This window comes from Artemia sp. Qi Xiang Cuo, chromosome 16 (assembly GCF_049724085.1).
Source record: "Artemia sp. Qi Xiang Cuo chromosome 16, ASM4972408v1, whole genome shotgun sequence".
In the NCBI taxonomy this organism is placed as follows: domain Eukaryota; kingdom Metazoa; phylum Arthropoda; class Branchiopoda; order Anostraca; family Artemiidae; genus Artemia; species Artemia sp. Qi Xiang Cuo.
In genome coordinates, this window is record NC_142809.1 from 1,352,944 (window position 1) to 1,374,601 (window position 21,658).

Consider the following 21,658-nt stretch of genomic DNA (forward strand, 5'->3'; position numbering starts at 1 on the left):
CCCCGCCACTGTCTACGCTAAGGTTTCAGTTTCTATCTCAAGGCTTAAAAATGAACGCAATGCGATAAAGGTATAACTCAAAATAACATATATAGAATAATATATGCACATAACACGGAACAATTAATCAAAATTGCATATTAGGAATTGGGGCTCACCCAAATGATGGCCTAGGGGGCTCACCATTCCACAATCTATGAAATCAGTCCTGCAATAACTAAAAATACAAGGTATTTTTGAATATTTTAACGTCTTCCACAACTCAAACGGTCCAACATTCTTCGCCTCACTTCAGAAGCCTAAAACCTACTGCGTCATTGGCGCTTTACTGAAAACGAATTATATTACAAATGTTTCTTTTGTACTTAATATTGAAAATAAATATTAAAATTACAGTAAAATTTTGAACTGGTGAGCTTTCAGCAATTAATATCATTATACATCAAATATTCAGTTGAATTTATTAGTTCTTTCCAAGAGTGGTTAAGACAAATATAGGTTCACTACAAACAAAATTTGGATGCTGCCCCCTTCTTTAACTGTAAAAACCTAAAGCCTTCTGCGCCATTGGTGTTTCACTGAAAACGAATTACTCGTATATTACAAATTTATTCTTTTCCAGTTCTTACAGCATTGAAAATGAAAACAAAATTACAGTAAAAAAAAAAAAAATCTTTAACTGGTGGATCTTTCAACAATTAAATATCATTATATATCTAATATTCAATTTGATTTTGTTTATACTTTCCAAGACTGTTCAAGACTCATATAGTTTTCAGTAAGGCGCCAATGACGCAGTATATTTTAGGCTTCTGCAGTGAGGCGATACCCAAACTCCTGTTTGTAGTTATTTTTATTCGATTCAAACTTGATTTGCATATTCAATTAAAGTTTCACTCGTTTTAAGATTTATTTATTCATTTAAATTAATGTATATTGTATGTTTGTTCGCATTGATTGTTTATTTAATTTCTGCTCGTTTTAAGTTTTATTGATACTTTAATAGCAAAATGTTTTTTTTTGTTTTAAGCTTGATTTTCATATTCAATCTAAGCATTACTCGCTTTAAGATCTATTTATTCATTTATATTATTACTTGTTGTATGTTTTTTGATATGGTTGTTTGTTTAATTTCTTTTCGTTTTGGGTTTCATTTATTCTTTAATAGTAATTTCTGGTCGTTTTGAGTTTGAATTTTAAAATGTATTTGTATCTCCTGGGCTTAAGTTTAAAACGACCTTTACTTTTCTTTGAAAAACTTATTTTTCGGAAAGTTTTTTTTTAATTAATCAAGAGGAAATGGTCAATATAAATGTCCCATTTAAAAATAGGAACCAGGTAACAATTAGTGATAAGAAAAGATTTAGGGAGAGAGGGGCCGAACATTTTGAGAATTACAGGAAAAGACATAGAAAAGAATGAAAAAGCGGTGAAACTTTGGATATGACGGAATATTTGAGGAAAAATTAGTTACAGCACTAAAAGGATTAAACAATAATAAGGCCATAGTTGCTGATAGTGTGGTAAATGAGTTTTTTTTTTTAAATATGATGGTTGGGAAGCTAGACATAAATAACTTAAGATTATGAATAGGATTTTTCAAAAAGAGGAAGTTCCTAATTAAATTCCAAGTTTTTGGAAGCTCTAATTAAGCCCCTCTATAAGAAAGATGGTAAGATCAAGTGTGGTAATTATAGAGGCATTAGCTTGGGTTCTATTGGAAGCAAATTACGTAGTACGATAATACTTTTTAGACTTACAGGTGGTTTAGATAAAGTTTTAAGAGAAGTAGAGTATAGTTTTAGGAAGGGGAGAGGTTGTGTCGACCAAATTTTCACTCTTATACAGATAATTGACAAGTTTCTGAGTCATCAAACCCCTTCAAGTCCTTAGTTTTATTGATTATGAGCTAGCTTTTGATCCAGTTGATTGAAGGGCTTCAGCCAAGGTCCTATCCTTGTATGGTATAGCAGATACATACATTAAGGTGATTAGTGATGTGTACGAGAATAACACTGCCGTGGTTAAGAGAGGAATTAAGATTAGAAGTTGGTTTCGTATTAATTTAGGAGTTAAGCAGGGTTGCGTACTATTCCAATCTATATGGATCATTTGGATGAACTTTGTCTTAAGGAGCACAGAAAGGTAATCGGAGAGCACGGAATAAATTTGGGAAATAGAACATTCCTTGACTTAGACTATGCTGATGATTGAAGCATCCTAGATTGAAAATGTTAGCAAAATGAATGAATTTTTAGAGATTTTGAGAGTTTCGGTGAAGAAGTTATATTAAGAAGACTAAGTCGCTAGGACTAGGCATAAGTGAAGGTAAAAAGTTGATGTTGGGTAACAAGAAGATCGATCAAGTGATCAGCTTCTCTTACCTAGGTAGTATTATTAGTAATGATGGTGAGTGCAGTGAAGATGTCAAAAGTAAAACAGCCAAGGCCCAGGATGTTTTTTACCAATTGAAAAAACTTTAGAAAAATAGCAAGATAATTCTACAAACCTAGATTAGAATATTGGAAGCTAGACTGATGGTGGTCAAGTATGATTGTGAAGCATGGGCGCTCTAAAAACGGGGGAGGATTTGCTAGATAATTTCCCTGAGAAATTGCCTACAGATTGTTTTGGGTACCCGACTGACTGACTGAATTTTAAACAATAAGCTTTCTTGGCCTATAGTGAGAGAAAGGTTGAGATGGCTAGGTGACATTATGCAGATTAAGGATGACAGATTGCCAAAGATCGTCCTTGTCGGCTAACTCTCTAAGGCTGAATGAAAAGCAGGTCATTCCCGAATGGGGTTGGAAGATGTTGTAAGGAAAGATTTAAAGCAAATAGGAACTTCTAGGGAGCGTGTAAAGAGGAAAGCTTTTAAAAGACTGGGATGGAGGAGGAGCATACATGGCTGTGTTGACCTTAGGCAGCTTGGTCCTGCAATGAGCTGTTAGTAGTAGTAGTTTATTCAGGACTATCCGAAATGAGTCTGCCTATTCCCTTAATCGTATAGTCAGAGCTCCCCACGCTTATGTTTAATTGTTGTATAAAAATACTTCGAGAATGGAAGGGCACGTTTAGGTGCATTTGATTTGCACAAAAAAATGAGCAATGTTTCTCAATATTGAAAAAAAATGCTAAATGTTACGATTTTCACAATGTTTCTGCTACTATTTCATTGCTTTTATAGTCACTTTTTGCAGTACAAACCATTTGAGGCCAACATAGTTACGCATGCTCTTCCTTCACCCACCAATTTTGAGCTCTACTCTTAAATCCCTCCTGTGAATTTTGTGTTTCCTTTAAAGCTCTTCTATATCCCTTCCCGGGAATCTCACTTTTCGTTTGGCCTGTGGGAAACTGGTATATCTCTCTCAACTTTTTAGGACGCCCCTGTCACATGCACATGTTTGACAACTATGATTATATTTTTAGCATCCTAATCTTAGCTCTAACAATACTTCTTTCTATTCTAACAAACTTTTTCCAAAAAATAATAAACTTTTCTATGGTACCTTTCACGAACTCACTGTATCCCCAATCCTGTCCAATAGTGCTACCTTGGGATGGACTTAAGACATCCACTATGTGAGAATTCAAGACCCTCTCCTTTCATGAAAAGTATCGAATCTCCCACGATACCTTTTGTGCTGCTTTGAAAAACCGCATAATTTTTAGCATTGCTATATAACTATATAACTAATTTACGGTAACATGTCAATTTCATACAGATTGCTTGTAAGTTTACCGTTGAATGCGCTGTAGAGCTGAATTATGGCCTCTGAGACTGTGATTCTATTAATAACTTTGCGGTATAACACAATCGCCTAACAAATATTTTTTTCGATGATATATTAGGGGCACAACATAGTTAAATATGCCATTTTCTTGTTAGGCAATTTTCTTTTGTCACTTGCTAAGGGAACTAGAGTAGTAAATTTCCTATTAAATTAGCTCTCCCCTGATATCATGTGATCATTGTCTCCACGCGATCACCTAAGATAAAGATATGCAGCGCGACTATCGTTCTTTGGGGAATATCGGAATTTGCTTTATTTGTGTTTTTTGTGTGTTTCTGTTTCTTTTTTAACAGTAGCTTGAGATTTCCAATCTACCCCCGTTGCATGTCGATCTTGCTTAGTTTATGGAGCGCAAATGTCTTTGTAAAACTATACGGTGCTTCTTCTGCTAATTATTGTTGGCTAGTAACTTTAAACATAACGAATTTGTGCATTTGGAATCAGCATAAAAATGCTTTTAATTTACAAATTTTTATCTATATTATCCACTTTGTCCCCCAGACATGTTGAATTTATTCCATTATGGGGCGCTTGACCCTTTTCTAAAATTATGCTGTGCTTCTCATGATAGTCATTGTTGACTGGAAACTTTAAACTTAATGGCTTTTATATATTAGGAATCGTCATAAAAAGTATATGCTTTCGGTGTATTTTTTTTTAATTTTGTTTTCTGGCGGAATGTAATTTTTTCACTTTTGCTGAGCTCACAAAAAACAAAAATTTTTCGTACACTTTAACTTGTACTGAATTCAGTTTCTTTTCTGCAGGCATCCTTTCTATGCTGGGTGGCTCTTCATCTGCCCCTGAGCCACCTTTAAATCTTCTGGCTGACTTTGCTGGTGGTGGTCTTCTTTGTAGCTTGGGTGTTTTAATGGCACTATTTGAAAGAACGAAAACTGGATTGGGTCAAATTATAGACGCAAGTATGTCAGAAGGAGCAGCTTATGTTGGGTCTTGGCTTTACAAGTCCCGTGATTTGCCCGTTTGGGGTGAAAACAGAGGGAAGACTTGGTAAGCCAGTTTGAGGCATAATAAATTTTGTTATTTAAGAAAATACGCCATTTGTTGCAAATGCTCTACTTTCAGGATACCAGCTTCAACCACTTTACTCTAAGAATGTTATGTCATTATAAATTCAAGATGGTCTACAGATAACCTTGTAGTGATGTTTAGCTCGGCTTTGAAACTGCCCATCTGTTTCTGGTTCTGCTCAATGCTGCTATGCTATGCTATGTAGAACAAGTATCTCAATAAGATTTTGTTTTGGACAATTATCATTTCAAACAAGCATATTGTTGAGCCTTCTTTTAAGACAATTTTATTTGTCCCTCAGTCCTTCAAGGTAAAGGACTTGTTAGCACAAAACGTTTATTTCACTGCTGAAACTTTTAGCTTTAGTGAAGACATCCAACCTAAGGGTAGGAGACAAATGAACTGGGTGGACAGTACGATGGCTGACGTACCTTATTCGGGCTCATCATCCTGGAATAAATGTATTTTATGTCCTTGGGGTGAAAGGGGGGGGGGTATAGAAAAAATAAGAAAAGAAAATGCAACCAGCTTCCGGCAGATTCATAGGAGGTTCTTTGGCTCTTTGCCTGAAGAGATCCATATTTGTATGTAAGAAGGTCAACAAATATACTGAAGTATATTAATGACCATGTTCAGTTCTAATGGACAGCTACAGTTACTATAACGGAGAAAAGCATTAGACAAGTCTTTTGTCTTCAACTGAAAATTATCAGTTGGGCAATTCGAAGCGAAATGTGGTTGGGTGTATATCAGGATACACAAACCAATTTATATATAATAATGAACACTATTTAAAAATAATTCACAATTTGTAAAACATCTTTGACGTTGACTTTATCTGGGTGTTGGTACTTGTACAATATTAACGAGTGTGACTCCTTTGAAAAGTATTTGATATCATGGTCCTTGTTTTGCTTGTCTTAAATTTAAAAAAAAGAAAAAAATCACCACCGACTTCATATCCCACAATTGTCTCAAAGGTAGAAACCCATGTTACTTGGTAGTTTATTTCTGATGAGTCGTCATTGATTGTGTGTTGTAATTATTTTTTTTTCAACCTAGCATTTTTTTTTGTAGATGCTATGTATTTCTTTGTTTGCTTTACGTTTCTTTGTTCTAAATTGGTGCTTATCAATCGTGACTTCGCCCACCCTTGACTGTTCCGTGGCTGCTGTATTGATTTAGTGGCTGTTTTCCTTGTTGCTGGACAATCGTATACGCTTTTATGTGTGTGTTTTTTCTTAGCTACTTTAGTTTAAACTTCCAAAGGCCTTTTTGATTCTTCCTGCACTTAAAAATTTTTAAGGACACTTAGTATAGATAAAAAATTGAAAAAAGTGTTTCTGCAACGTTTTTGGCAAGAATCCGCGTGCCACATAAGTACTTGATCTTGTCCTAGTAATCTTAACAATTAAATCCCCCCCCCCTTCCTTCCTTATCTTCTCTCTCTGTCCGTCTGTCCGTCTCTCTGTGTGTCTGTCTGTCTGTCTGTCTCTCTGTCTGTGTCTCTGTCTCTCTCTCTCTCTCTCTCTCTCTCTCTCTCTCTCTCTCTCTCTCTCTCTCTCTCTCTCTCTCTCTCTCTCTCTCTCTCTCTCTCTCTCGCCTGCTCGATCCCTCTACTCATTGCTGATACTTCATGTTATATTTTTGTTTATATTGGTTATAATATAAATTATTAGTGTATTTTTAGAGAAAAAAATCTCAAGATTAAGAAGAAAACAACCGGGACAACGGCCAGTAGATGGAAACGACAAACTAAACAACGGATAGTTCGCCTATATTAAACAAGGCGTCTTAAGTGCTAAATATAGAAGAAACTAAGTAAAGGAACTAAAAATAAAATCTAAAATAATCTATAAAACTAAAATAAATAAAATCTAAAAGAAAAAACACAAAAAAATAAGAAATTATTTATATAAAGAGTTAGCCTACGAGTGAATTCAATGAACACGCAGATTTCTCTCTCTCTTTTAATTTCAATGGCTTTTCTAGCCCATTATGTTAAGTCTCTATCTTTAGAATTAATTTTAGCCTCCTTAAATTGTACGTAATGATCAGGATTGTAGAACATTTGCTCTGCCAAAGCTGAAACGAAAATTTCAGAAGGTTATCTAAATTTTTGAGCCTTATTGATTGAACTACGATGCTCAATAAACCGTTCCACAGACTGTTCGTGGGTTCGGCCAATGTAAAAATTATCCACAAGAACAAAGAATTCTGTAAAGGCATTTCCCTAAATTGCCACAACTATTTTCCTAATATAGAAACAGGTGACTGAAAAGTTGATACAATGTAAATAAGGGGGGCACCATTCTTATGAATCTTGGGTAAACCATAGATTTTTGGTGCGGAGCAAACTCTTGGGTAAAAATTCTTGCAAAATTATGGGCCCCGTTTAATCAAGTTTTCAGTCGCCTGTTTTTAAATTATGCAAATGGTTGTCAATGGCGTTCCCTCCATTTTTAGGGACTCAAAATTCTTATTTGAAAAATTGAACTGACATTACTAAGAAATTAAATAACCTTGCATTACAGAAGAACTAAATTCTCTGCAGTCAGGGCCGTATCCAGGATTTTTGTTCGGGGGGGGGGGGGGGGTAACCAATTTTTTCCCGTGGACTTTGTCTAACAGGCTCGAGCAATATTATGTTAGCTCGAGACCATTAGTCCGCCCCTTGCGAACGAGTCCGCGTCCACTAGGCATACTTCGTATCTTTAAGGGGCATTCTTTTTTTTTTTCTTTCTTTCTTTTCTAGTAACGCAAAAACAAGACAAGTATCTACATACAGTTAAAAGTACAAACTAATTTTGTTTTGTTTTTTTTTGGAGACAGCAAAAACAGTTAACGCAAAGACAAGCCAAATTGTAGAAGTAGTCTATATATTTTTTTTTGTTTTTTTGTAGTTTTTTTTTTTTTAACTAGAAGTAAGGGCGAAGCGAACCAATAGTATCGCCAATATCTATAAAACGAATTCCAGGCGACGATTTTTCTTCCCTGCAAAACTCTCGATGACCTTATCAGGGCAGATGTCAACGTCCCTATGGACTGCGAGAAGGCTAAGCCACTCAGTCGTTCATTTCCTGTTGAATTTCTCAGCCAGGTTTTGAGCCTTCTGAGCGTTGAGAAACTTCTTTCCGGAGTAGCAGTGCTAACAGGTAACGTCGCAAGAACAGCCAGAAGAAGACAAACATCTGGAAAAAAGGTGGCGTCGCCTGCCTGAAGTGAAGACACAGCACAAGTAGACCTCTCTGATACCGGAACATTCTCCCACTTGCTACGCCATAGCTCAATCTCTTGCTTCAGACAGTCTGGTTCCGGAAGAATATCGCCGTACAATTCAACCAATGACCCCAAGTTTAATGCCTTCAGATCGACAGAAACAATTTTGGCAGGAGAAACGACGCTGAGATTTGACAGCAGTTTCTGGTGAAGCTCAAATCGTTGTTTCAGCTCGGGAGTAAAGTAGTCCAGGAAAGGAATAAAGAGTGGTTGAGAAGGTTCTATAGTGGTTGAGAAGGTCTGGATCGTCTGCATGCATACTCCGGCCACCTCTTGTCCTTGGACGAGTCATCTCCAGTCCTAAGTCGGTGGCAACTGCAAGTCGCTGGTAACTGGCAAAACTGCAGACTGCAGTTTTGATGTCACATCTTTGTATTCCAATTGTGATATTAAAATGTGAATATATATATTGGAAAATAAAGTACGAAAGCATTTTGATTTGTCACAGGATGTAACCTTAGCTAGCATGGATGTTAATGAAATTTCTGATGATGGTTAAAGAATATTCTTTATATTTTGTTTTAATGGAGAATTTCATTAACAGGTGTTTGGTTTACCGATGGAACTTCCTCTCAGTCCTCTGTCGGCAGACCTTTTTATGGATAGTGTTGAAACGTCAGCTATTCAGAGTTTCAGACTTTTTCTTTCTTTTTGGGGTAAGTTAATGAAGGACGTCGTTTGCATTTAGAAGCACAGATTTAAAGCCTTAAATGTTTTTCTGGATCATTTAAATAGCTTTGAAAAAACAAGAAAAAAAAAATCAAATATTACAGTTGAATTTAAAGAAAATAATAGGCTACCATATTTTGATATTTTGCCAATCAAAAAATATAACCATTATTCAGGTTTTCTCCATATGTAGAAAACCTACACATAGGGATTGATATATAAATTTTCACTCATGCCTCCTGGTTTTAGTGAAAAGAAGAGTTGTTGTTTAATTAGTTGACAGGGTTTTTTAAATTTGTTCTGTGGGATGTTTTGATTCAGAATGATTGTATTTAAGAGACATCTTATTTTATTGTGGTTATCCAATTAAATTCGTAAATGAAATAAGAGAAAATAGACACAATAGACATAATAACAAAATAAACGAAGTACTACAATCTTCCGAATCGAAAATTAAAAATAGTTATGCCATTGACTAACTTTCTTAATTCTGGATTGAATAGGACTCGTGGCAATTTAGGGAGTGGTGCTTATATAAGTTCATAAGTTTATTAATCCACATTCATAAACAAATCAATAAATTAAGCAACACTTTCACGCTGGAGAAAACCTATGAAGGTTTGCGATCGCGCGAAAGTCCACGTAACTACTCACCTATTAACTCAACTATTTACATAAATTTTAACTATTTAACTAGAACTATTATAAATAAACCAAAAATAGATAAACTATAACCTATATATAAAAAAACTAATAAAAAAATATAGAAAAATAAATAAATAACTGAATTAAAAATATGAATAGATAAATAAAATACTGGATAGCAAATCCAGTACTACAATCTTAGCTTTCCTTGTTCTTTTGGGAAATTTTGCATTGCCCGAACCTACCAATTGTTTGTGGAACGGTCTATTAATCATTGTAATTCAATCAATAAGGCTCTAAAATTTAGAAAACATTTTGAAACTTTCGTTTCAGCTTTGGCAGAAGGCATTTTCCACCACCCTGATCATTACGTACAATTTGAAAAGGCCACAGCCATTTCTAACGATAGAACCTCAACACAATTGGCTTGAGAAGCCAATGAAGTAAAAAAACATATTTTTGCTATTCTTTCTATAAATAGAGCCACGGGAAATTTAAATATTGTCTCAATTTTTTGACAATATTCTTGTAAATGAACTTGTAGTTAATAATGGCAATAAGGTCTTGTAAAATCACCAGGGGATTAAAGTAAATACGAGACCAAGAAGAATTGCGGCATTGGATGCCAACAAAAAGATTATTTCACAACAAATAATTAATTTCATATTCATTTACTAATGTTTATCGTAAATGTTTATATAATTACTCTGTAGTATATATATATATATATATATATATATATATATATATATATATATATATATATATATATATATATATATATATATATATATATATATATATCATATATATATATATATATATATATATATATATATATATATATATATATATATATATATATATATATATATATATATATATATATATATATATATATATATTGGTTTGTTTCTTTTTTTACTCAATTTAGTATTAGATTTTGTTTATTTTAATTTTTAATTTTTTCTTTAGTTTTTTTAGCTTCTTCCATATTTAGCGGTGAAGACGCCTTGTTTTCTACAGGCGAAATATCTGTCGTTTAGTTTGTGTTTTCCTTCTACTTGTTGTAGTCCAGTTTGTTTTATTCTTCTTCTTGAGATGTTTTCTCTTTTTGTTTTGTCATGGCTGGCCAGTTTGGCTTTAGATCTTTTATTAGTCTTACTGAACTTATATTAATTCTGTTAAAAAAGAAATTCTGTTTTGTCTTTAAAATATCCTTTACATTTACAGGTTTGACGGGGGAACTCATTTCTACGGAGTATATGAAACGAAAGACAACAAGTTCATGTCTGTTGGTGCTATTGAAGGGCAGTTTTATAAATTGTTTCTTGAGAAACTTGATTTGAATCCAAATTACTGGCCTCAATTTTCAGAGTCTCCTGAAGACCAGCGAAGAGAACTTGCAAACATATTTAAAACAAAAAATCAGGATGAGTGGACACAATTGTTTAATGGTAATACATTTGTTTCAGCTTAGAGGCTATTAAATGAGCCTCAAAGTGTCAGAGCATTTGGTTCTTAAACTTCAAGCCTCCATAAAAATATTTTTGCTTTGGGTAGTCTTAGATGCTATATCGGTTAAATCCACTTTTCTTGTTTTTAGGGGGCTTTGAATGGATTGGGATGGAGGAGGAGCGGTGGTAGCCGTATTGAACTCAGGTGGTTTGGTGCTGCAGTGAGTTAGTAGTAGTAGTATTAGTAGTATTTCAATCGATCAATTCTTCACGCTGCTCATTCATAAGGACATTCTCTGAAAGCAAGGATTAATCACAAAGTTGTGGTCAAAATGCCTGGTTGTGGAACGGCTAATCATTTTTTTAGATGCTACGACGTTTATAGGCCATTAAAGCTCCTTAAGGCATTTGTTGTACTCAAACACAACATCAAATAATAAAAAGTCTTTTAATTTTCTTTTTATTTTTCATGGGCCTAATCGATTTAGTTTTTGAACGAATCATTTGCACGTATATTGCGTGCAACATTTTAAAGCATAGATGTAAAATATTATTGCTGTATACTTTTTTTTCATTTTTGATCAGTATTTGTTCATTTACTTTATAGTCCGGTAAATCTACGAAAAAAGGCTAAACCTCGGCATTTGAGGAACAAAATGTTTGTGATACCAAAATGTTCATGAAATTTGCTTAATATAATATGCCCAAAATTGTTTTAAATCGCCCCTACAGAAATACCTATTCTATAGGGAAAAGGGGGGAAATCTCGGAATTTAAATTTCTGTGCTATTCTGGATTGACTGGTCGTTTTCTTTTAATTACAATCCAGGGGGACAGAATTGAAAAATGTCCTTATCTAGTACCTCATTTGCACCCTAAGCGAAATCTGAAGGTGTAGAAATAGTATTTGAGGTATGTTTTAATCCGGCCCGCATTTGATTAAAATTTTATCCTCACGAAACCAAATCTGAGTTGATTTTTCTTCTCTTTTATTCTGAATCCGATTTCGTCAAGAGCCCCCCCCCCCCGTCACAGACATTCCTACTTCCCCTATTTATATTCAGCGCTTAGTGACCGCTACCTTAACTTCAAACTCCGTACAAATATAGACTGCGCCATCTAGCGTCATCTGAAACGTAGACAATGGACTAAGATTAATATACTTGCTGCTAAAAGTCAACCTCGAGAATAGTTATACGTATTCCATCCCGAATAGGATGCGTGTAAGTGATGTGGGAAGACAGATTCAGATAAAAGCCAATTTTCGAGGAGATGATAAAGGCGATTCTGTTTCATTTTATAAAAGCAGAGTCATCGAGTTGTCAATCTTGTCAATGATTAAATAAAAAAAGAAGTTTTTTCACTGAAAGCAAGGAGCAATTAAAAAGGAGCACATTAAAACTTAAAACAAACAAAAATTGTTTCGTATGTGAGGATGGCTTCCCAATCCTCAACCCTAGTTCTTTACGCTAAAGTCTTAACTCCCAAAATACTTTTCGTTCAAGACGGCCCTTGTGTTTGAGGAGTATTTGAGGAGTGTTTCTAAAAGAAAGGCTTACTTTTCTTTACCTGAACTCCGACTCTGTCTGCTCATATAAAAAGTAGCCAGTGCGGCTAGTCTTGTCCACCCTGAACACTTACCGCGTACGCCTGTCGCTGCAAAGTGGCACTACGGGCGTCTTAATTTTCAAATGATGGCATGGTTACGCTCAAAGGCAGCTCTAGTACCTGAAGACTGGGACTTGAAACTTTCGTTAAACGGTTATATACACATTATGACTTATATATTGCCTACTCCTGAAAGCCTTCTCAAACTGATTTACTGCAACTGTAAAGGTGACAGCGATAGCCTTTGATGCACTTCCAAAAGGAGTAACATTTTCTGCACTGTTACTTGTTGCCAGTGGCATGGAACAAGCTGCCTCAACATTTTTTTGAACTATTATAGTCTTGATGACCACAATGACTAAGCCAAATTCTGTGTTATACTCAGTAGCTTTTTAATCAGAACGAAGTTGTGATTGTTTCAGATTCATGGTAATCGAAAACGAAGTTGTGATTGTGAAGTGTTTCTGTTTACTCATTTTTCCGGTATTTTCTACCTTTCATGTTTTTTTTTTTTTTACAATAATAACTGAATCTGTGAAATCCAAATTGTTTTGTCAAGCAATCTTCTGATGTTCTTATCACATCTCCCAGTGCTAAAGGGTGAGGGTGGGTTCGAAAGTAAAATTGTAAGAGTCAAGACAGACCTTAGACAGGATTGGAAGAAAATCTTCTGTTCAGATTTGTACTCTTTAGCCCTGAAAAAAAGGCAGAAACTTCCAGCCAAAAAATATCGTTGTAAGTAATACCCCTCCCCCCACCTCTGAAGTCAGGTTGAAACTAGTTAATGGGCCCAATATCGGTCCACATTTGACTTCAGCGGCGTGAAATTACCATGAAGCACCGTTAAAATCAAAAGTAGGCCATTAGTAAAAAAGGGTGCTTTCATTCCTCTGACCTGGCTTAGGGTGGAAATGAGGTGGTAAATGATGGAATGTTCCACTTTGGATGTTATTGAATTAATAGGAAACGATCTTTCAATTGAGAAAATATTGTAGAAATAGAATTCAAGATTTTCCCCCTTTTTCTCCCTCTTTTCCCGGATGTGGGGTGTTTCTGCACGGGCGATTTCGAGCGATTTCGGATATGCTATTAAACAAATTTTTCTGAACAATTTGGTGCTATAAACATCTCTGTTGCTTAAATGCTGGGTCAAAACTGTATTTTTACTGGACTATGAGACAGCTTTTAACTTGGAATACTTTTCTAATTCTCCCCGCAACTAGAATTTTTACGGACACTGGGTGTAGATAACAAATTGAAAAAGTATTTCCTCAACTCTTTTATAGCAAGATTCTCCCTGCCATCAGTGTTTTTATCTTATCCTTGTAATCTTAGTGATTAGATGTGTGCCAAATGTACGGGAGAACGGACCAGTACGACTGGTGACAATTCCCCAGGAACTACATTGCAATATAAGATTAAAAATACCGGTAAAGGTGCAGAATAGCGGCTTTCCAGAAGGAGCCATACTCCAGAAGGAGTATAATTGCTAATTCTATGGTCTTTTTTATGGTCAAAGTCAGGTTAGTGACAATTCCCGCCTCCCCTGATAGTCCCATACAATGAAATTCTTAATTTATAATGGACTTGCATTATATTTATATTTATCAGATTATCATGTTTCCTTCCATTATTATTCGCAGTTTTAACTCATTTAAAATTGTGATTTTTATCCAATAATCGACATAATCATTCAGGCTAAGCTGAATATCTGTGAGTCTACATAGCAGATACACATTATACTGTTCTTGGCAACGAACTGTAAATCAGGAGTGATTCGGCCCAATAGTAACCGAAACTCTAAAGAACGGAAATTTGATATCAGTAGATACAACAAAAGAATACGCTTTTTATACTGGTTCGAAAAACGTATGTAAGATTCATTAAATTTAGTGCTACCTATCAAAATCTGCGAATCTGAGAAAATTAAGCTGATTTTCAAAAAAGGGAAACAGCCCCCCCCCCCCCAAAAAAAAACAATCTTAGGGAACTTAGCGAAAATAGAACCATTAGATTCAGCGTATCAGAAAACCTTGCTGTTGAAGTTCCCATCTGCAAAAATACTTCCACCTCCTGTCTCAAGATCCCGTCTGCAAAATGTCAAATTTTGTATTTCTGCCAGAAGAAAGGTCACAGATGCGTGTTATGTTTTTTTTCCTCGGAGGTGATTGTATCGATCCATGGGTCCTAGTGGGAGACGGCTCATTCGAACCGAAATTAAAAGGTCTAGTGCCCTTTTTAAGTGACCAAAAAGATTGGAGGGCAATTAGGCACCTTCCCACTTCCCCTTTTTTCCCAAAGTCGTACAATCAAAACTTTGAGATAGCCATTTTGTTCAGTATAGTTGAAAAGCACAATAACTATGCTTTTGGCGGTAACATATTCCCCATGCCCCTGGAGAAAGGTCTGTCCTTGATGAAATTTGCCCGTTGCTTACTTATAGTATTTGTTATTGGGAAGTATACAGACATTTTTGGGGAAGGGTTTTTCCACAGGGAGAGATTTTTTCGTTGGGAGGGATTCTCTGGGGGTGAAATTTCCAGAGAAAATTTTGCACTGAGGGAATTTGCCAGGATCCCTGTACGAAATTATTTTCATTTATCTTACTTCTGTTCTGTCCGTTATCTTAGGTCTGTCCGTGATGAAATTTGCCCGTTGCTTACTTATAGCATTTGTTATTGGGAAGTATACAGACATTTTTGGGGAAGGGTTTTTCCACAGGGAGAGATTTTTTCGTTGGGAGGGATTCTCTGGGGGTGAAATTTCCAGAGAAAATTTTGCACTGAGGGAATTTGCCAGGATCCCTGTACGAAATTATTTTCATTTATCTTACTTTCTCTTTGCTAACATCACTACAAGCAATGAATTACGCATTAAAATACTAGAAATGTCAGTATTTGGCTTTTTGATGAAAGTGATGAATAAAGATTATTTTCAAGGTTTTCGTTTTTGGAAAATAGAATAAATTCAAACATTTGAATGTATCGGATAAAAATATCTTTTGGTTTAAATTTGGCAGTTTTTATTTCTCATAAAAGCAGCTGAATCTCACCTGTTAGCACAGATCAGTTTATGATCTCAGACACTCCATTCCTTAAAGCAGAGTGTCTTTACATGTACATAGTTGTATATATCAATTGATGATGTTAAATCTGGCTATTCAGGCAGCTGAATGATATCATACATAAGGCATCTACTTAATTGTAATACACGGTGCAAATAGAAAAAGTGTTTTTTTTTCAGTTGTAACCCTTTCAAGAGTAAACCATGATCAGCGATTTCTATGGCCGTACTTACCCGACAAACAGTAAGAACTAAGGATAATTAGTTCAAATTCATGATAATATAAATTTAAGTATAGCTTTTTCTTGATATGATTTCGTAGCAAAGAAAGTTAATTTATCGGTAATTCTTATAAATAAACTATACAGTTTTTATATTTTCTCCCTATTTTTGGGATAGTGTCTATTTTTAAGGATATATCAGAATTAATACTCATTTATTTTCATTTATGTTGCATAAATGATTATAGTTAGATGAAAATAGTTATTTTCATTGATGCTACCTATATAATGGTAAAATGTGATTTTCCTTTGTTTTCAAAATGGATAGCTGTAAGCATTCAGTGAAAGGTTTAAGACCATTACAAATCAATTGGCTATCTCAGGATATACATTTATCGGGACTCTAGCCTAATTTTAGCCAAATTTAGTGTTTTCTGCCACAAAATAGCAGCAAACAGTGCTTTTCTGTAGCCCAATCTTTTTTCTTACAGAAAAGGTAGCAATTTATTTTCATTTTCTTTTAATAGTTATTGACGTTGGTAATTTTCTTGGTATTCTTTTTATTTCAGTTGCACGTCATTTTGAATATGCTTCAATTTTCTTCTCCTATATACACATCACTGTTCAGCTCAGTCTAAATGAAATTCTATTTAAAAAGCTACTTTTTAGTTATACTAGTGTATAAACTACATAAACTACAATTTTCAAAATTATGTTCGTGGGAAATATTCGTCACAAGAGTATTTCTTAAAGCCGGTTTTTAAACTTTGGTTAATATGGGCTGTGGTTCGCTCATCACTAGGTCGCTGCTACTACTGTTACTTAAAATACTTTTTTTTTTATTAGTTTATACTATTGTATAAACTACTATTTTCAAAATTATATTCATGGGAAATATTCGTCACAAAGGTATTTCTTAAAGCCAATTTTTAAACTTTGGTTAATATGGGCTGTGGTTCATCATTAGGTCACTGCTACTACTGCGGCTATCATAGTTCCATTTTCTTTAGAGGTCCCACTTTGTGTAATTCACGGGAAGTTTATTAGAACGGTTTCACTTTGTTTCTTATTCTTATTACTTAGTATACAAGGAAATAACTTTCTTGTAGAAAACTAAAGAAACTTTTACGGAATCTCGATAGGTTTCAAACTTTTTATCTCTAGCAGTTTCCAGGAAGCACATCATGCATCGTGAAAAAATATATATATATATTCGTCAGGTGTGCAACTGCTAAAAAACAAAATTATTCACTAGACCAGTAGAATTACATCTTTCCCTTGTTTTCAGCTAGAAGCTTTGTAGAAAAAGAATGGATTTCCTTCTGAGATCTATTCTTGAACCACGGTTGAGATTGGAGTACAACCTCTATTTTTCACTATAAATTGCCCTTCCAAATGATTTTTCTTGCCATTTAATCAAAACTGAGAAAATTCCATGATGAACATTTGGTATATCAGTCTGTCATCAACTACATCAGAAGATGAGAAAAAAGGATAGATTCACGAGTTCATCACAAATGGAGAGCCAAAGAACCAAAAAACTAAAGTTTAAATATTGTAAACGGAGTGAGAAACAACTGTTTGTAATGCTCATCATATCAATTCTCCGTTAAAATAACCTACTTGACTAGTTTCTTTGGTACTTGTCAATTAGCTGGAACCCATGCGATATATTAAAAGAACCTGTCAAGACTCAGTAGATTACTATCTATTTTAATGACATAGTCATGGATATGAAAATCCATCGCAATGTTTTTGTTTATGTCATATTCTCTGTTCAACGACAGGACGTTCAACAAAATGCTATTGGCGTCAACACCGTCATCATTAGAGGATTCAAGCTTCAACAAAGTATGTCAGTACTTTGTTGAAGTCATTGGATTAGAGGCTAAAAGTCAGAAAGTTCTAATTGCTCAAGGACATGAATATTTCAGACTGTTTTAACTTGCTATTATGGTAGTTGTCTGCATTCAGGATAGTTATATGATGCTCGTTTGGCATATTGTATTTGCTACTAGCAGGGTGAATACCTCAACTACTATGTATGTTTTCGGGATAGTCAAATCCTTCAGTTTGGGTTTTATTCAAAGCATATCCAGTGCCTACATTCCAGCTAGTTGCTTCTAAATATTTAGCTGCACATTCGTATTCAATTGGTATCGCCTTTTTTCTAATCGTATGACTGTCATCTGAACAGATGCGTGTGCCAGAATCGCTAAGAATTTCTAAAGTCAGAACAGCATCGCTTTTTTTTCTTGGAAAAAACTAGTTGTTCTTCCAAGTTGATAGTTTCTTAACCATTATTTGTATCTTGACTACATAATTCTCTTCTAGACTAGTGCTAGTGCATTACCCAATCTTGATGCCCTTTCGTTTTCCATATTAAATAATAAAAGAAATTCAGCTGAAAATAAGGAGCAACGTTAAAACTTCAACGAACAGAAATTATTCTGTATATGAGGAAAGCTTCCCCCTCTTCAATCAGTTGCTCGTTATGCTAAAGTTTTTTAGCTTTTAAAAATGGATTTTTATTTTAGCTCAATGACCCTTGTGTTTAAGGAGTTGTTCTCAAAGAATCGGGGCAAAAGTCAAACTTCGCGTAAAGAGTGAGGTATTGAGGAGGGGCAGCCCCGCCACCCTTATATACGGAATAATTTCTGTTCATGATGTTGCTCCTTACTTCTGGTTGAATTTTTTTTTCTGATCGTTTTTCAAATCAGGCCCAGGCCTAAGCAAGATATGACGTGGTCTACTGGTCCCATAAAACCCTGATTTGTTGCAGTTATATATCAATGACTATAAATTGATTGGCCCCTTTTCAGTCCCGCTCTTTCTGTTTTTCTGCCTAATAACTAAAATGTTGGATTATAATTAAACTTTTGTACCAAATTTTGAACGTTTAGTCAAAACCCACGATGAACAGTAGTTTGGTTGAATAAGCCCTTAATAATATTTTTACTACAGAATTTTGGTTGGACGCAAGGGGTATTATTGCTCATATGAATCGTGACCATCAGTTATGATGTACTAACTTTTTATCAAAATTCCCTTATTTTAGACGTTGGTTACTATTGGGCCGAGTCACTCATTACTTACAGTTCTTTACCACAAACTGGTTGATTAGTTGTGCTAAATATTTTTGTTTATTCTGTGCTAATTCTTTCATCTTCGATTCAAAATGTTTTTGAAAGATAAGTGCTGTATTTTCTTAATTTTACATTGGTAGTATTATCTAATGTCTTTTCTAATTCTAGTGTTGCCGCTAAAATGCCCTGGACATCATACGGAAGAATTTCATTTTAGAAAATCAAGTCGAGGTTTTTTTTAAACTTTGACAGGATCTCTACTGCCCTTGGGAAACACTTAGATTTTGACAGATATAATTCCTTCAGGATTTACTGATATATTCCTGATATCTGTCCGAGTTATATTAAGTTTAATGCGCCTTTTATGTCATTTTTACTCCATTTTCTACGCGGTTTCCGAGAATGCAGTTTCACCTAAGAATCGTAATAATTTTGTTGAGCCCGCTACTGAATGTTTTGATCATTCCAGATCACAAGACAGAAAGATTTGAAATGTGCAAAAACGGGGCCTGTATTTCGTCTCTCCAATAAGCTTTAAAAGAATGTTCATAAGTTTCTTGGCCTGTACAGAAAACAAATTTGAACCTAATTTTGGCTGCAGTGGTTTGCATTATCACTCGTGGGTTTGTAATCTACAGGCGAATTAGACCTGCATGAAAAAAAAAATTTTTAAGTTTGGTTGTATCCACACATGAAACTAGCCGACAAGTTTTTTTTTTTTTTTTTTTTTTTTTTTTTTTTTTTTTTTTTTTGGTTGGCCTAGATTTACAGACATATAGACAAAGACAAATGAACCTTATAAAACTAAAACAAATATTACCTAAACACAATTAAGATAAAGACCATTGGAAAAAATTGTTCTATAGATTCGTAACGCTCGGGTTTTTGTTGATTAGGAGCTTAGCGTGCCTGTATGCTGGGCCTTGCAAACCTAAGAGAAAAAAAAATTATTTCCGTCAAATATACTTTCAGGACCAAGCGAGCCTCAAATAAGACAAAAAACATTGAAGAAACAAATCTGGTTGTCTTGATCTGTGACGTCCTTTTTCATATTCAGTTTGATTGTTTTCTTTTTGTTCTTCATTAATTTAAAATTTTTCTTTTTTACATTTTTTAATTCTTTCTTTCCCCACGCTGAGGGCGCCTTTTCACAGAAATGTGAAATATTCGAACAATTATTCTCATTTTCTTCCGACTGACCATAGACACGTTTTTTCTCTAAAGATTATCTTCTTTGTTTTGTCATTGTAGGCCAGTTTGGCTTCAGATCTTTTATTACTAAACAGCAGAACAGTTGAGAATTCATTTTTTTTTGTGGATATTACAACAACTTGGTTGAATCCTGTCTATTTTAAGGAAATTAAGGAGAAAAATCCGCTCTTGTAAAAGTGAAATTGTATCCCAATCAACTTGTGCCATGCAACAACGCCAACTTTTTAATGTATAAGAAGAATATTTTTTCTGTTTTGTTAAAAGAAAAAAACAAATACAAAAATATTATATTTGAGTTTATACGCAGATGCTTTGAAGAGAAAAATTCCTGATTCTGAGGATTGCCGAACAATCTTGAAAATGCGACCGTATTTAATTATTCGTTGAAATTCGCCTGTCCTAGCAGCACGCTATCTTACATGATGATCTTGCTTGCTATTTCCCTTTTAAATTGTGGAATATTCTAAATTTGTTGGGTAAAAACATTCATTAATTTTTGCTCATTAAACCAACACTAGACAACCACGAACTAGGGGGTAAAGTTGAATGGTGCCTTTTTCCACGATTAAATCCAATGCCCCCTATAAAAATCCCAAAATTAGTATAAAGCTAATTTCTCAAAGATAAGAAGTAATTCTCACAACCTTTTCCGAGGCAAAAATCTGTAGCTAGTCATCAGCATGAGTAAAAAAAGGTCATTATTTCTTATATACAGTATAATACTTTTTCTTATTTTTTTTTCAGGCCTAGACGCTTGTGTGTTGCCAATCCTTTCACTTGACGAGGCCCCATCTAATCCACACAATAAATACCGAGAGAATTTCTTCAAGAACTTAGATGGCCATTGGGAGCCAACTCCTGCACCGCGGATGTCAAACCATTCGCCTGTCAAAAATGCTGATTTTCGTGAAACTCCCGTCGGGAAGCATAGTAAGGAAATATTATTAGAGATCGGATATACTCAAAAGGAAGCCGATAACATGATTTTAGAGGGAGTTGTTGACGAGAGCAACACTTCAAAATCTAATTTGTAATACTATTTATCGTTAAGGATGCCAATTAGGGTAAAAGGGGGACTGTGTTGGACTTTCCGGGCTTTATGTATCTGTGGTATTTGACTAGTTTTGAAGTGTGAACTTTGATGCTAGTTTTTCGGATAATATTTTTAATTACGAGTCCACCCATACTCTCGTTTGCGGCCAGAATAGCCAAAATCTACTATTACTCTATTTTCTTCTTAATTTTGTTAGTTTGTTGTTGTTATTAATGTTAATTTTGTTCTTTGTTACGACGATTAAATGGGCGAAAAATTAGTATGGAAATTGTTTTGGACTCAGGTGAGGCGCATACAGATAAGGAATATACATCGGTAATATCAGTTAATATTTTCTTAGAAGAAATTTATTCAGAAACTTTTGAGTTCAGCTAAGCCAAATTCTAAGCTCAAATATTTTTCTGAGCTCAGTCAACCTGAATATTATTAATAGTAAGTTTCTACTCGACTGAAAGTCATTTTTGATTTATACCAAATGATATTCATCTTTGGTCGTCCTTGCTTTACAAATTAGAAGTATTAGCCAAAAAGG

At 34.6% G+C, this 21,658-nt stretch overlaps 1 protein-coding gene across 3 annotated transcripts in view; it reads left to right on the forward strand.

Annotated features, from left to right (window-relative positions):
• The window catches only part of LOC148942467 (alpha-methylacyl-CoA racemase-like), a 65,278-nt gene extending 43,893 nt beyond the window's left edge, over positions 1-21,385 (forward strand). For all 3 annotated transcript variants that reach the window (XM_089102755.1, XM_089102754.1, XM_089102756.1), the window contains exons 5-7: positions 4,568-4,811; positions 10,659-10,882; positions 20,817-21,385. In XM_089102755.1, the coding sequence (XP_088958881.1) occupies positions 4,568-4,811; positions 10,659-10,882; positions 20,817-21,106 (758 nt within the window). In that variant the 3' untranslated portion in view covers positions 21,107-21,385. The remainder of the gene's footprint in view (positions 1-4,567; positions 4,812-10,658; positions 10,883-20,816) is intronic.
• The last annotated feature ends 273 nt before the right edge of the window (positions 21,386-21,658 follow it).